Source organism: Lissotriton helveticus, chromosome 5_1 (assembly GCF_964261635.1).
Source record: "Lissotriton helveticus chromosome 5_1, aLisHel1.1, whole genome shotgun sequence".
Classification (NCBI taxonomy): Eukaryota; Metazoa; Chordata; class Amphibia; order Caudata; family Salamandridae; genus Lissotriton; species Lissotriton helveticus.
In genome coordinates this window covers 1,078,562,559-1,078,578,201 of record NC_136065.1, presented here as the reverse complement: position 1 = coordinate 1,078,578,201, position 15,643 = coordinate 1,078,562,559, and the positions used below count along the sequence as shown (strand labels likewise).

Below are 15,643 nucleotides of genomic sequence, written 5' to 3'. Positions count from 1 at the left end.
TGGAGCCCATCAAGATATCTTCTAGGAGGTTTGAGAAAGCAGAACTTTTTGGGTACAGCACCTTACTTATGGTAAAGTTCGGAATATGTTGCAGCTAAAAGAAAGAAACATCTGGAAGGTCCAAAAATGGTATGTAATATTATATTCCTGGTTAAACACCCTGTTGTGAATCTCTTTGGGCAGGAATGAGTTTTACCTTTTAAACAGGTACTACATATATAAGCACGAGGTGGAGACATTTAATCTGGGTTAATAATTCATGTCCCCAACAATCATCCTCCAAGGAATTTAACTTTGCCAGCTTTCATCCCTTATTGGAAGTTGTGCCTGGTGATGTCGGGTTCATTGGTGAGGGAGAGAATGGGTTGGGTGTCGAATGCGTAGAGGGATGATGTTGAACCCATGGTTCCGGATGATGCCTGCGAGGGGCGCCATGTAGACTTTGAACATGGTGGGGCTGAGGCCGGATCCTTGAGGTACTCCGCATCTGGTCTCTGTTGGTGGTGATAGGAAAGAGAGAAGTCTTATTCTCTGTGTTCTGTCCATGAGGAATGAGCGGATCCAGTCTAAGGCTTTTCCTTGGATGCTGGCGTCGTGGAGTCTGGTGGTTAGTGTGCAGTGGGAGACAGAGTCGAAGGCTGCTGATAGGTCCAGGAGGATGAGGGCTTCTGTTTGGCCTTGGTCAAGGAGTGCGCGGATATCATCTGTGGCGGCGAGGAGGGTGGTCTTGGTGCTGTGGTTGCTGCAGAATCCGGAATGGGAGATGTCTAGGATGTTGTTGGCTTAAATGAAGTATGTTAGCTGGGTGCTGATGGCCTTTCCGATGACCTTGGCTGCGAAAGGAAGCAGCAAGATGGGCCTGAAGTTCTTGTGGTCCCCCGGGTCTGCGAGGATTTAATTTGGAGGGGGTTGACTTAGGTGCGCTTCCAGTTGTCGGGGAATGTGACGGTCACAATGGAGCAGTTGATGGTTCAACGTAGCTCGTATTCGATGGCTGTGGCAGCCCTGTGTAAGATGTGTGGCGGGCAGGGGTCTGTTGGGTGACATTGCTGGGGTGGGGGTTGAGGCAGTGCAGAGGTCTTGGCCGTCCAAGTTGTAATAGAACGTCTTGATCTTGAGATGAAAGAAGGAGCTGAGTCTTTTGCAGAGGTCTTGGGAGTGAGGGGCGTCTGTTTCGCTGTTGGGTTTGTCAAATTCCTGTATGATGTAGAAGAGGTCCTTGGAGTTGTGGGTGTTGGAGAGTATTCTGTCTTTGAGGAAATTCTTATTTGTGGATTTGATGAGTTGGTGGTATGCCGTGGTGGCTGTTTTGTAGGGGATGCGTGTTTCCGGAGTTTTGCTGTTTCTCCATGCCTTTTGCAGTCGACAGCAGGCATGCTTGGATTCTTGGAGTGCTTTCTTGTTGTGCCGTCTTGTAGTCTTCTGGAGGGGAGCGAGTGTGTTGGTTCAGTTGACGATCAATTGGTGGAGGTTGCTTGCCACAGTGTTGGTATCTGTTCGTAGTTAGGGCTGGAGTGCAGGTGAAGGCGTTGGTGATGTGTTCTTCTGAGATTTTGTTCCAGATTGTGCATGGGAGGCGACGTGTGTGCTTGTGTGTGGTGCGTTTTCTAAAGGAGAAGTGGATGCAATGGTGGTCAGCCCAGAGCAGTTCCATGATGTGACAGAGGAAGATGCTATTTCCTCCTGCGAAAACAGGGTCAAGTGTGTGTCCTGTTGTGTGAGTGGGGGCAGAGATAAGTTGCTGCAGTCCTATGTTGCTGAGGTTCTCTAGGAGGGCGGTGGTGTTGGGGTTGTGGTGGTTATTCAGGTGGAAGTTTAGTTCTCCAAGTAGTATGTAGTCTGTGGAGGCGAGTGCGTGTGATGTGATGGGGTTAGCAATGACATTGGTGAATGGAACATGGGGCCAGGCAGTCTGTAGGCGACGGTTCCGCTGAGGGTCATTTTGGGGTTGGTCTGGAAGTGGATGTGTTCCATGTGGGCGAGGCATCGTCCGAGTCAGTGGTTGTCATGCAGAGGGAGCTTTTGTGGATGCTGGCGAGTGGGGCGGGTGGAGCGGTCTTTCTTCAGGATCTTGCATTTGATCATTACTGGATATAAAAAATAACTCAACCGTCGTAAAATTTTAGCATGCAAAACCTGTCGAAAGATAATGGGAGAGAAAAACAGGGTATTTACTGTATCATGCATATTTTGGTGTTTTAAATACCAAGATCTGCATGCTATTCTCCACAAACTAGTATTAAGTGTTATTTATCACAACCAATATTTAATGTACCCTAAGGTAAAATTATTTATCAGGTGCCTAAAGTAACAGGTAAACTTGTAATCAGGCCATCCGTCTAAAACTCTTGTTCTCTCAAAAATTTATTAGGGTCCTGATTTATAAAGTTACTGTTGTGAGTCGAGTGTCTTGAACTGCAGTGTGGAGATTCTGCACCGAGTACGGAGACTATGTCCCAAGTACAATGATTAAGCCCCGTGTGTGAATGCTCCACCACAAATGCTGAAACTCTGAATGCTTGACTTTACTGCACGTGTACCTTCGTGAATCAGGCTGTGGATTCTTGGATAATGTTTTCTAGATTTTATGCAATAAATTTAGTTTCAGAGATATATAATAAATGTTTTATGGATTTGCAGAACGCAATACATTTAATTTATTTCTTCTTGTTTAAGGTATGCAAAATGATGACTATTACCATGCTGGGCAAGCCCTGGCCGTTTCCCTAGTTCACGGGGGGACTGCTCCAAATTTTGTGTCGCCTGTTTTGTATCAATGTTTAGTTTCTGATGCAAAAAATGCGAATTGCAGTTTGGTAGATGTGGTAGATCCGGATACACGAGACATGTTGCAAGAGGTAAGCAATAGATAGTAAACATTTGTGCTGATGAATCTTTATCAATTTTATTATTTTGTTTTCACATAGTTGTGGGTCTATTAGTCAAAATCATGCAAATCATGTGCGTTTAATTTTGTGGTAATAGTTATTCATGTACCTTAGATTCATGTATAATTGCCATATGTACTATAAACGAATATGAAAAGAAATGACACTCATCTATTTGGAATTGGGTCAATCCTGAATGTCTATTCCTGGTCCTCCACACTTTTTTAAAGTTTCCAGAGCAATCTCTACATATTTGCTACTCTCTCAACTGCCATACACAAATCCACATTCTTGCATTAGTGATCAATCAAGAACGTCCTACTGTTAACCCGATGTTGATCTATATTTCTTGGTGATACCACCAAATGAAAAGTATGTGATATGTTCTTGATATGTCAGAGTCTTCACATTACAAGAAGACAAAGTTTCAGGCACATAACTAGAGTCATACCATCTATCACTTGCAGTTGCCCCATGAGACTTCCCTGGAATTGCTACAGTTTTCAACACTGACTAATAACATAATAGAAGGGGCCTTCCTGACCATGTTTCTGCAAACAATGTGATATAGGAGAGGACCTATATATCTGTATTCTGGATTAATACACTCAGTGTGGAATTTTGCAATTGAACTAAAAGAAAACCTACTGCCAAACACATTCAGGTACATTAGGCCATTGTGCTAGTTATCTTTGTGTAATTCTCATGCACTCTTTCCCAGTTGGTGTTCCATTCAGCGAGAGAGTGTAGCTAGTGTAAAACTACAGTAGCATTAACTACAGTAGCAGTTGATACTGTTTTAGTCCATTGACTGTTAAACTTTTGTAAACATTCAACTTACTGAACAAATATGTTTATTTAGCAGATGGCCATATTTTTTGTTACTATTTAATCAAAATATAACAATCTTAATTTTTCCATAGATTGAGGATGCTTCGTCTCTTGAAACTCTTCAAGGATTGATTCAAAAACACAGCACAATTCTAAGTGTGGCAGGTTGCTTCCGTCCATTAAAATCTCTGAATGACAAAAAAGAACTATTGGAAGATATCATCAATTGGTACATTGTGGGGAGGACTGTTCCTTCACTAGTTAGGTACTGTGATATTTATATGTATATGCATTATAAAACAATATCATTTTGACTTTGCAATACATGCATGTCCAGTTTTTAAAAAGTAATTACCATAAATCACTGTCCATCCTAATGGCATCATACATATTCACACTGTCAGAAATGTCCCAAACACAGATTGTGAAATCAAGCACATCATGGGTTTCAAATATATTTTACATTTACTTTGTTTCAGTTTTTTATTGGCATTTTACAATACAACTTGTGCAGTCCTTCCTCCAGAGGGCACAAATAGGAGGCTAACCAAAATTACAGGAATCCGAACAATCCCATATGTTCAGCCCACGCAGCACAAATCAAAATAAAGAAAACAAACAGTAAGAAATAAAAAAAGAAAGGCCTTCCCACCTCCCCAACTTCCCCTAATAGAAATTACAAAATAAATTATGCAACAACTACGTTCTTTTCATAGTCACAATGGGCATCAGCATACAAAGCAGAGCATCAGAGGTATTGGACTTCTCATATTCAAGTCTTGGCATCCCAAAAGGAGTTCTAAAAATTTAACAGATTCAGGGCTTGCATGTGTATGGGATAGAAAAGTAATGGCAGCCCTGTGAATAAAAACTTGATTAGCAGGCCACACATTTCCTAAACGTTTCTAAATGTATCCACCAGGACATTGAACAGTCTCACAGTTGTCCGAATAGTCTGAGATATCACATTAACACTGGTGGAGGGTCAACTTCATTCCGATCCGTCGCCTTGTTTTATCTGACCCCAAACTATTCCACATATTCAATTGATAAGCAATTGTTTGATATTTTAACAAGTTACAGCATAGTCCCAACAAAGCAAGATCTGGTATATCCAAGTATCACTTTAAATTCTGTAATGATTTCCAGAAAAGGGGGACATGAGTACTTTACCACCATATGTGTTTAAAGCCTCATAATAATCCACAAACTGCCAACAAAGAGTGTTGCCCTATTTTTCAAACTGAGTAGGATATAGATCTCAATCAAATATCACCTGATAATGAGCTTTCCTTCCTGCTAGCGTGTGCAAGATTTTTTGGGAATTGCACCATTGCGTAGACCGGTGCAGTACCATCTAACTAAGGCCCTCAATGTTATCTTAAAATTCTTGCAGAGTATGAGTTGGGACCGAGGTGAGTAGCATATTATTTAGAAAGGTGAACCTAACCCTAGGCCCTCCTGCACAAACATCTCAACTGAAAGGAGATCTTTAAATCTCTGGAAGCTGCTTATTTGTTCAGGGTTGGAGAGACCAATTAGATCATTGAGTGCATCTTATACATTTACAAGAAATTTACTATTGCAGGCTCCAACAGTAAAAGTATCTATTTTCCCTGAAACCTAACAGATAGTATGGCAGCTCCTTCCTCCTACAGGTTAATAATGGGACCTGGATCTATTGCAGGTTTAAATGATGTATTCAAATCAATGGCGTGGGTGGAGAGGGGAATGATGTCAATGCAGATTTCTTAATAACCATGTCTAGACTATGAAAGTTGCCTTTGTGGGGGTTGCTTAAGTATGCATTCAGATTTTGACTTCCGGAATAGGTCCCAAATGTAGCATCCTATCACCACCCTTTCCATATGTGGCCAATGCTTCTCTGCATCTGTGTTTGTCAGAGCAACCACTTTACTATCGGACTCATTTGGGCTACTCTGTGGTATAAGGGCAAGTCCGGGTAGGGCAAGTCGCCCCCCATGGTTTGGTAGTCATGTATATTTATGCCTGTTTATCAGAGAGTGTAGCCCTCTCTGCCTGCCCAATAAAACAACTGTTCAACTGATTAAGGGATGCCAACAGTTTCCTGTAGACCATTATAGCATGTGCCTCGAAAAGATAGAGAACTAGAGGAACTAAGTTTATCTTAATGGAATTGAGCCTCCACAATGAAGATAGGTACAGAGAGGACCACCTCCGACAGTCCTCTCATATAACCTGAAGAAGTGGTGGAAAGTTAGCTTTGTAAAGGTCCTCAATCTTAGGAGTTAATATAACACCCAGGTATGTGCCTGCCTTATTTGTCCATTGGTACTGGGTGTTTAGTGCTAGTTACTCAACCTTGCCCCAAGATACTGTAAGCCTGAAAATGCTTGACTTTGCTGTGTTTACAATGAAGCCTTATACTCCCTCAAAGCGAGTAAGAAGGTGTTGAATTCAAGGGGAAAATCTTGAGGGATCAGTAAATGATTAGAGGACATCATCAGCGAACAAGAATGCTTTATGAATCTCCTGCCCAAAGGTTATGCTTCCGACCTCCTTGTCGGCCCTAATGTGCTTCACAGGGTTCTATGCTTGGAGCATAAAGAAGCAGTGAGAGTGGGTAGCCCTTCCTTGTCTCGACCCATTGGTACCCTCTCTTTCTTCTGCAATTCACTAGGATTTGGGACATAGGATTATTGCAATTCAGCCAAACCAATGCTATAAATCTGTGATCAAACCTCTCTATAGTCCTCATGAGGAAGACCCAGCCCACCCAGTCGAAAGCTTTCTCGTGTCCAAGGCCACTATATGACGAGGATCTTATTTATGTTGACCTTTTCCACCAGCTGTTATCATATGTCTCTTAATTAGACAAATCCTGACTGTGCTGTGAAACAGATCTATTCAGCTTTACTGCTGGAATTCCAGAGCAAAATTTAACATCAAGATTTAACAAGGGTGTCGGTCTGTAGGAAGCAGAGCTGGTGAGATTTCTTTGGTTTAGGTGTTACTGTAAGTAGGGCTTCACTCGTTATTGAAAGTTTGCTATTTTGCGGGTTACTATTAAATAAGGTTGTGAAGTCTGGTACCAACACCGGTGGGTGTGTCTTAAAGAAATCACTTGTAATGCAGTTGGCCCAGGGGCCTTGTGCAATTTAAGCTCCTTATTTGCAAGAGGTTCTATATTCGAATACCGCTGTGTTAACTCTCCACTGATTAGCTATCCCCTGTCGGTCCGGCAATCTCAGGGAGTTCAGTGTACAAAACGGACCCCAGTCTGCACTTGTGTTTACGGGGAAACTCTTGCTCCAGCACCAGAAGCTGATATCCTCATTAAAATGTGTACGTTCTGTTTACAGGGGAGAATCAGGCAGGCACACATTTGTAGATTTAATTCAGGGCAATCACTGTGCCATGCTGCCTTGCCTCATCACAATATCTTTGCTCAGCCAATTCGGGTCACTGCTGATCCCAGCCATGCTAAATATCTGTCCCCTCAATCCACCAAGCGCCTTTAATGATCAACAGGCTCTCCCCTGCAGACTGCCTCAGAGAGCCCTCTACATTACTCAGCCACAGGGCGCCATCTTACCGGGTCGGACATAGGCAGCCTGCATCTGAGGTATTTTCTACTTGTCCTCCTTCCAGCAGTAGACAGGGTGACTAACTATCACTTGTCAGCAGAACGAAGGCCAGGCATTAAAACAGTCTATAAAAATTTCAAAAATGGGTTTGTGCCTACATACAAATTTGATATTTGGAAGGAGTGTATTATAGGCGTCACTTCAAAAATACTGAATCAATACAAGATGATTCAACATTTTACGACTGAAAACCAGGTGGTCTTTTCATCTAATGCATAAAATAACAATGTATTATGCAGGGTTGGCCAAGCCTTGCTAAAAGTCCAAGCACAGTTTCTAAGGTCCTATTCACACACTCCAAAGGGTCCACAGTTTGAAGTCGAAAATTGCTGCCAAAAAGATCTGAAAATCAACAGTTTGTCCTCTACTAATGTGCATGCTGGGTTTGGTTACTTTTTTTTTTTTAAAGTTGCAGGTCATGTGCTACTTTGCTGCTAGGAAATCATCACAAGACCACAGGAGAAAGAGAATTTGCCTTTGTCAGTGGTCTCCAACAGCTAGCTTCAAATATTTCCATTTAGACTGAAGCTCGAACATAGGGCACTGAAGGATTTTTAGATGTGTCATAGACATACCTTAATTTTATAATAACTTTTACATTATAATTTGACCAATAGTTTGACTATTTATGATTAGGTATTCTTTATTCTTTATTGCAGATTAAAGGAGGGGTTAAAAACTCTGGGAGTACTTCAGGCCATGGAAATTCATAAACAACTTTTTGAAGAGGCATTCATTTGGGTGGAACACGCAATCACCACTGATATCATAAATGGAATGTTTAACATTCAATTCAGTTCATCTGGCAGTAACCACCGGTTACAGGAAGAACATATCATTGGTTACTGGAGAGATTACCTCCAAGATAGTGAAGGCAAGTGAAATTCTTTCATTATGTTACAGCTCAACTATTGATGAGACACATCTGTTGAAACTATAATTTAAACCAGCCTATTATGGCAAACATGCGTGTCAAAGACTTCCGAAAGATATTGTAGAGAAAGAGAGTTAAGGAGGAACAGACCAACCCGTTTTATTGGTACAGAGTAAAATCTATAATAAGAACAAAAGGATAATGCATCCAAAATTGTAAAGTCTATACCTGCTTTATTTCAATCTTCATTTTGTATAATATGTCTATTATTAATGTTGTTCAAGCTTAATTGTAGTGTCCTGGCAGTAAAATGTTAGCTACCCCATTAGAATGATGCTTCATGTACTGCATCAAGGAAAAGTAATACAAATCAATATAGAGCATGGTTGGGTCTGCTGTGTGGGTCTCTGACAGAGTAAAGCCTTTTCACAGGGGAGATTGCAGCTACCTCCAGCCCAAAGCCTTTAAGATAAGGTTATTGGCTTGTCGCAGTTGTTTATATAAACAGTGGTTTGTGTGTGTGAAGACTCCGAGAGTGTCAGATGCAGGTCTAGCAGCATGGAATACCTATGCTTACTCCATGTTGAACAATGGGAAGACTTCTATTAAAGGGAGAGTGAGGCGAGCAGGATTGTGGAAATGGTAACATATTCTCACACCAGATCTCAAAGTGTTATCTGTTGTTAACAACAGATCATCTTGATTTGAGGAGTTTTTTATGAAATGAAGCACAGCAAATCAGCAGGGGTTTTATTATTCACATATCAACCATTACTGAAGTATTCATTTAGCAGATGAAATAAAAAAATCACAATCGTTGCAGTAATCACAATTTTACTAGTTTGACTCGTATTTCTTTTTTCTTTTAGAGCTTGCATGTGAAGCCAAATTAAAGGACATTCTGTGTTTTGTGACTGGCGCTAACACAGTTCAACCACTTGGCTCTAACCCTCAGCCATCAATAGACTTTATGCATGCATGCGATGGCCAAGTCGAAATGTCTATGTTTCCAGAGGTAAACACCTGTGAAAATGTGTTGCACCTCCCCCTTTCAATATCCTATGAAGAATTTAAAAAAAACATGAACTTTGGGATACTGAATTCTCCAGGATTTGGACGAGCCTAATGATCACATTGAAATGAGGGGTATAAGGTATACATATATGACAAAGTAGTTATGGATACAAAGGATTGATCATGCTGTTTTCGGGGAAGGTGAGAGTCTTGTGGCAGCATACGAAATGCAAGGGCATTGGACTTCTGTGAAATCACCTCATAGCCACAGGGCAGGTCTCTGTGCCTTGATAATAGCACATTTCTTTCCCTTCCTGTCTTCATCATGGCAAATTAGAAAATTTATTGAAAAAAATATTTTTCCTGAAACTTTGTCAATGTTTGTTTTTGCTTTGATTAATAAAGTTTTTTTCTAAACTATCTTCACCAATAAAACTACATTGGTTGTCAATAAATAGAAGTTCTTCAGATTGATGGAGTTCTCGATTTCATGTTTTTAGTGTGTCTTGTGTTAGACCCTGTTTGGGTGGCTACTGGGCAAGCAGGGGCTACTGGGCCTGAGGCCTGTGGTAATTTACCTCTGATGTAAAAGGCTACAGTGAACCTTTGGTTGTGCAAACTAGGCTATGTACAATCTCTTTAACACTCCACTCTTAGTTGTAGCAATGGCAAGCAGTTCCAGGCTTCTCAGTGAGGTAGTGTGAGGGTATGTAAACTCGAAAGTCATCTATTGGCCTTCAAAGCAGTAACTGATCATCTAACCCATAGCTTTACTTTGCTTATGAAAAATAACTTTATACAAATGTAAATGTAATGCTTCACAGAACAGGTTATAGCTACAATTACTTTACTGAGCTACTGTGCCTTGTGCCCTAGTCCTCCTCTCCCAGGTGTTTCCATCCTTCTGGGTTCGAGCTCTCTAGTGTCAGTAACAGGGGTCAGGTACTGATTATCATTATGAACTGTCTCAAGCAGACCCGTGTGACAATTCCCACCCGAGTTAAATTGGTTCAGCTCACCACAAGTGGGCAGATGCATAAAGAACAATTGATGGACAGAATGCAGAACAATGTCATCCATTCACCTCAGTACAGAGCTCTGGGCCTAACTCCATCTTTTTTTTGTGCTCACCATGCCATTCCAGTTTGGACATAGCCATATGCAAATCAGTCTTGACCCTGCGCCCAATGGGAAGAGTCCAGCCCAAACTGCCAGGCCAGGTGCTCCCTGGACTGGAAACAAGCATCCTAGGACTGATTTCGGGCATTCAACCCTCATCAGTCAGGATGGCTTGACTCCAGTGGCATGGAGAGCACTGGACCCATGTAACCCCGATACAGGTCCTAGGATGCTTGTTTCCGGTCCAGGGAGGACCTGGCTTGGGAGTTCGGGATGGACTGTTCCCATGAGGCACAGGGTTAAGACTGATTTGCATATGGCCAGGTCTAAACTGGGGTGGCATGGTGAGCAAAGGGATGATGGATTTAACCTAGATCCCCTGACTGGGGGTGAATGTTTTGATTTGTTCTGCATTCCGCCCATCAATTGTGTGTCTTTTGGACCACGAGTGGTCAGCAGGGACTGACTGCACTGTGTTGTGAACCCCCAAATTGCAGGGCACATCCACAAAGATTCACATAACTCCAAGGGAAACTTGATTCCTTGATTCCTACACTACCTTCAGAGAATAGGAAAAAAGGCAGGCGTATCTCACTCTTCTCTGCAATTAGTTATGTTCATCTTGATCCTGACTTTTATGAGTCCTAGAGTGCTTTCAGAGAAGCTCTTATCTGAAAGGAGTCTTTGTAGATGTGTGGAGCCTCAACCTGGAACCTGAAAGCAGTCAACATCACAACTATTGCTGTTTTTTTAACAGAATAGACAATATGGACAATCTGCACATAAAAACCTTGTTCATCAGAATATGGCAAATATATAATAAGAATCCCAGCACTCAAACTATCAAATAAAAAGAACATTAGAAAAACTAAAAACATATTTTTTATTGCACTTTCATACTATTGGTAATGAATTTGCTTAAACCATACCTACAGCCTAAATGGAAAATATTAGCAGCTTTACAATTATTATATTGGTGTGTGAGTAGTAGTGTCCCTAAATATTTTACGCCAATTCATATCGTACCACTGAATACATTTGAAGCTTGCACTTGTAGGTCTGTTTACAACTTTCTCATCAATAATTCTCTTTGGAAATGTTTGTGGAAGTTTATAAGTCTGACGTATCTGTATCACAGAACAAACAATGCCTCAGTTAGAAGCATATATGAACGGTAAGGAAATGTATCGAAAAATGCCTCTTAACCGCATGCGTGCGGGCGGAATTCCGCCCGTACGCTGAGTTTTTTAAAAACGCATGTTACGTGACGAGCTGGGCTCGTCATGAGCGTGCGAGGAGGCTACCTCATGACGAGGCCAGCTCGTCATCAGCGTCGAAGGGGTTAAGATGCTCTTTCATGGGTTGAATGACCTTGTAATGCTGCTTCTAACACGTTGCTCTTTGGACAGCTGAATGGAAGTTTCATATGCTGCGTTGCTGTTTGTTGGTCTACGTAAAGCCTAACTGCCTGAAAAATAATATAACCATCTTGCACACTCTGTTGAGTATTATCACCATTCAAAGCATTAGTTTTTCTAGATCGTAAGCCGAGCAGGTCCACACTCTACTGAGTAACATGCATGCGTCATCAGAAAAGAAAGCCCTGCCACACATGTCAGTTCCTATGACATGCTGCTCTCTCTTCCGAGAGCTGACATGCAGATAGGGGGTTCCAACATTTGGGCTGAGGACACAGCAGGTAGCAGCCGAGGCCTCCGCCACTGTACTTGGAGGAGTACGGACTCCAGTGAAGACACAGGCCTTCGGCTTTCTATGAACCTGCATCTGGACTTGAATTATCGGTCCCCTGATCAGGCTGCATCATCGAGAAAATCTTCTGTTGCAGCAACGGGAGGGTCCTACACTCGAACCTGCACACCCTTCACCTTTAGGTTTGAAGATTGAGCTTTAACAGCTGACAGTTTTCAAACTTCCTCACAAAGTATGTGATGTTATTCTGGCAGCCAGGCGTACCTCCTCCAAGTGGGTATACGCCAGCCCACTGGGATAAATTTGTTGCATGGTGTTTATCTAGGAACATTAGTCCTCTAAGTGCTCCCCTTTCTCAGGTTCTCCTGTTTGGTCTATTCTTGGCCCTGCCGGGCCCTGCTCTTGGCACAGTTACTTTCAGGCCATTTCAGCCATGTTGTGGTTGGCAGACAATCTTCTTTGTTCAAGACACCTTTTGTGGCTAGGTTCCTCAAAGGTTTGCAACATACATTTCCTCCCAGGCCATTCAGCTTGCTTCATTGTGTCTTATTGCGTGCATACTTTGAGCCTTTGCATAATGGCTCTGGCCATTGATGAACCATCAAGACTGCTTTTTTAGTGCCCATTACATCGGCCAGAATGGTCAGCGAATTGCAGCCACTCTATGTAAACTCTCCCTACACCATCTTTTATCTGGACAATCTCGTACTCCGGACACATGCCTACTTACTCCCGAAAGTTGTGACTCCTTTCATTTAGGCCAGAGCGTCACACGGCCTAACTTTTTTTCTCCGCCTCACACTTCAAAGGAGGAGGAGTGACTCCATTGTCTGGACCCAAAAAGAAAGTTGTTGTTTCTAACTTTATCGCACAAAAGATTTCCAGGTGGACGATAAACTCTTTGTGGGGTACAAAGGTGCTAAGAAAGGGAAGGTTGTGCAGAAATGGACCATCTCAAGAGGGATAGTGCTCTGCACAAGTAACAGCTATGTATGGGGCAAGAAGCAACCCCATGAGGCCACCTACCAGTGTGCAAGGGTACTGCTTGAAATCTTCTGGATCTAGTCTGACTCCCAGGTAATATTCTATGGTTAGGAATCTTCAGCTAAGTAGAGTCTATACCAGATAAGGTATTACCAAATGTAAGTAACTTCTTGTGAGAAACAGACTGCAATGGTTAGAGGGACCAGGTAGACAAATTGTACAGGAAGAGGAGTGTGGCACGGGGGAGATAGATATGGAAGTAAGATCTCAATGGGACCAAGTGAGGAAAAATGCATTATTGTGCAAAAAAAGGTAGGAAGCATGAGTGTGTCTAGGAGCCCAGTCACAAAAAGCAAAGTAAGAACAAAGCACAAGGAGATACAGGGCAGAAAATGGCACCACCAAAGTATGAAGAAGGAAAGGAATACAACTGATTGCATGGGATACTCCAAATATGTACAGGGGAGTAGAAGAAAGAAATTACACAATATTAAGAGTAAGCCAGAAAGAGAAGTACACTACAGTTCAAACCCTGTTGAGGTGGGATGAGGCGACAACACCAGGAAGGAGTACACATGGGAAGCTAAAGGACTATATGCAGGGAATAGATCCAGGTTGGAATGGGATCTAAGGAGAAATGGTACATGAAAGTACGCAAGAAGGGCGGGAAGTAGACACATCAAAGGGGTCAAGGCTCTGTAAGGCACAGGACTGAATGGAGGAGGTAGCCTAAGCATACATAATACAAACAACACCACCATGGAAGCTGGCACAAAGATACTACATGTTAAATTCAGTGCTGGATGCTAAAGGAACAGGATTCTCCTAAGGGCTCCCCTCGAAATTGTCTGAAAAACCTAACAAATAAATTGCCTTCAGCTAAGCTGTAGGCTGTGTGCCTGTTGGAAAGTGGATTATTGGTAGGGAAAATGTAGGTCTGCCAGTTGCAATAAGACCGCTAACACATGGTAGGACTCAGCATAGGTCTTACAAAATTATTCCTATGCTCAACCCTGGGTAACGTGGCTGCGAGCAGACAGGCTTAACTTCAAAGACAGGTATGTAAAGCATTTAAAACACAATTTCGAAACAACACATAATAAAAATCCAACACCAATTTATTAAAATAGTTAATACTTGTATCTTTAAAATGACACAAAAAACACAAAAATTAAATGTAGGGAACCGGAGATATGAATTTTCAAAGATTGAATAAAATATAGCACTTAGAAGTTTATAGCATCATATTGTGATACCTGCTGACGATAGATCGCGGCAAAGTCAAAGTTTCAGGCTGACCACGATGGAGCCCTGGGCGGCTACAGCTTGCGCCAGGTCCCGGTTTCAGTTTCTACCTTCGGAGTTAGAAACTTTTAGGGAGCTTTTTCTCGCGAGGTCCCTCAAAGCTCCCAGCTAGTCTGGATAAAGTGAGGGTTCGCCAGATTGACTTGAGATGAGGTCCCGGTCAACTTCTTTGGAGCGGACGTAGAACATTTTTCAAGATCGCTTCAGCGGGTCAACCTAGGAATCCAGGCTGACTGCGATGGAGCCCTGGGCGGCTTGCCGTTCGCGGTTGCTCCGGGTCACGTTTTCTACAAGTGGACTTTCTCGTGGGGTCTCTCGATGCTCCTCATGTAGCCAGATCTGGTGAGGGTTTGCCGGCTTCATATTTCTTCTAGTTCCGGTCAATCTCTGCAAGTTGGTGCGATGGAGCTTTTAGCGGGACGAACCTGGTTGGCTTGGCCGTCTCGCGGTTTAAGGCAGGCGGCCTGGCTGGTCAGTTTGAGTCGGTCCCTCTATGGAGCTTTTTTTCAAAGTTGCTCCAAAGTTCTCCAAACTTTTGAACTTCTTCCTGAAGTTCCTTGAGGGATCCCAAAGTGTCTCAAACTCACTCCAAGAGTCTGGAAGCTCCAAGATGGTCCTTGAAAGTTGAGGACTTCAGCTCCCACAATCCACTGGTACAAAACCCTTACACATCCACTGGTGTTTCTCCACGGTGCAGATTTAGTTGGTGATGTTCCAGATGAGCTCTTTTAACCTGTAGCCTTCAGGGAGTCAACTCTTTAGTCCTCTTTCAGCAAGGTAATCCACAGGGCTGTAGTTTCACATGGTGCAGTCCTCATAGGTCAGGCCTTCGAAGTCTTTGCACAACAATCTTTTTCAGCTAGGCAACTTCTTGCTTCAGTAAGTTTCAAGCAGCAAATCTGAGAGGCTCTGCCCCTCTCAGATACTTATTCCAAGTTCTCTGGATCAGGCAGGAATTCACTTCTGACCATTGGGAGCAGGGTAACTCCTTAAAGTTATGACCACATCCTGTAGAGTGGCATTATTTTGTCCCAGAGTGCATCATTCTTCCAAATCCATAATGGCTGATTTTCCAGCAAGGAGGTAAGAGCTGGCTAAACACATCCCGAGGATGGCTAATTTACTTAGACTCTCCCCACTGCATCTCATACCTTCCTTAATCCTACCATCTGCCTGAAGTAGTAAGTTCAGAGCTTTAAAGGACCATGGTCTCTGCTCTCTTCTTTGAAGAACTTAGTTTACGACTCCACCCCCTGGCCTGGCATTCCTATGGAACAGCACACTGACCT

General features: G+C 42.6%; 2 protein-coding genes across 2 annotated transcripts in view; one reads left to right on the top strand and one right to left on the bottom strand.

Moving 5' to 3' along the window:
• Positions 1-8,230, top strand: part of LOC144753501 (G2/M phase-specific E3 ubiquitin-protein ligase-like) — a 43,416-nt gene extending 35,186 nt beyond the window's left edge. Inside the window, exons 7-9 of the mRNA XM_078641168.1 lie at positions 2,677-2,858; positions 3,812-3,984; positions 8,008-8,230. Of these exons, the coding sequence (XP_078497294.1) occupies positions 2,677-2,858; positions 3,812-3,984; positions 8,008-8,230 (578 nt within the window). The remainder of the gene's footprint in view (positions 1-2,676; positions 2,859-3,811; positions 3,985-8,007) is intronic.
• Positions 1-15,643, bottom strand: part of PDZD7 (PDZ domain containing 7) — a 790,250-nt gene that overhangs the window by 587,760 nt on the left and 186,847 nt on the right. The window lies entirely within an intron of this gene.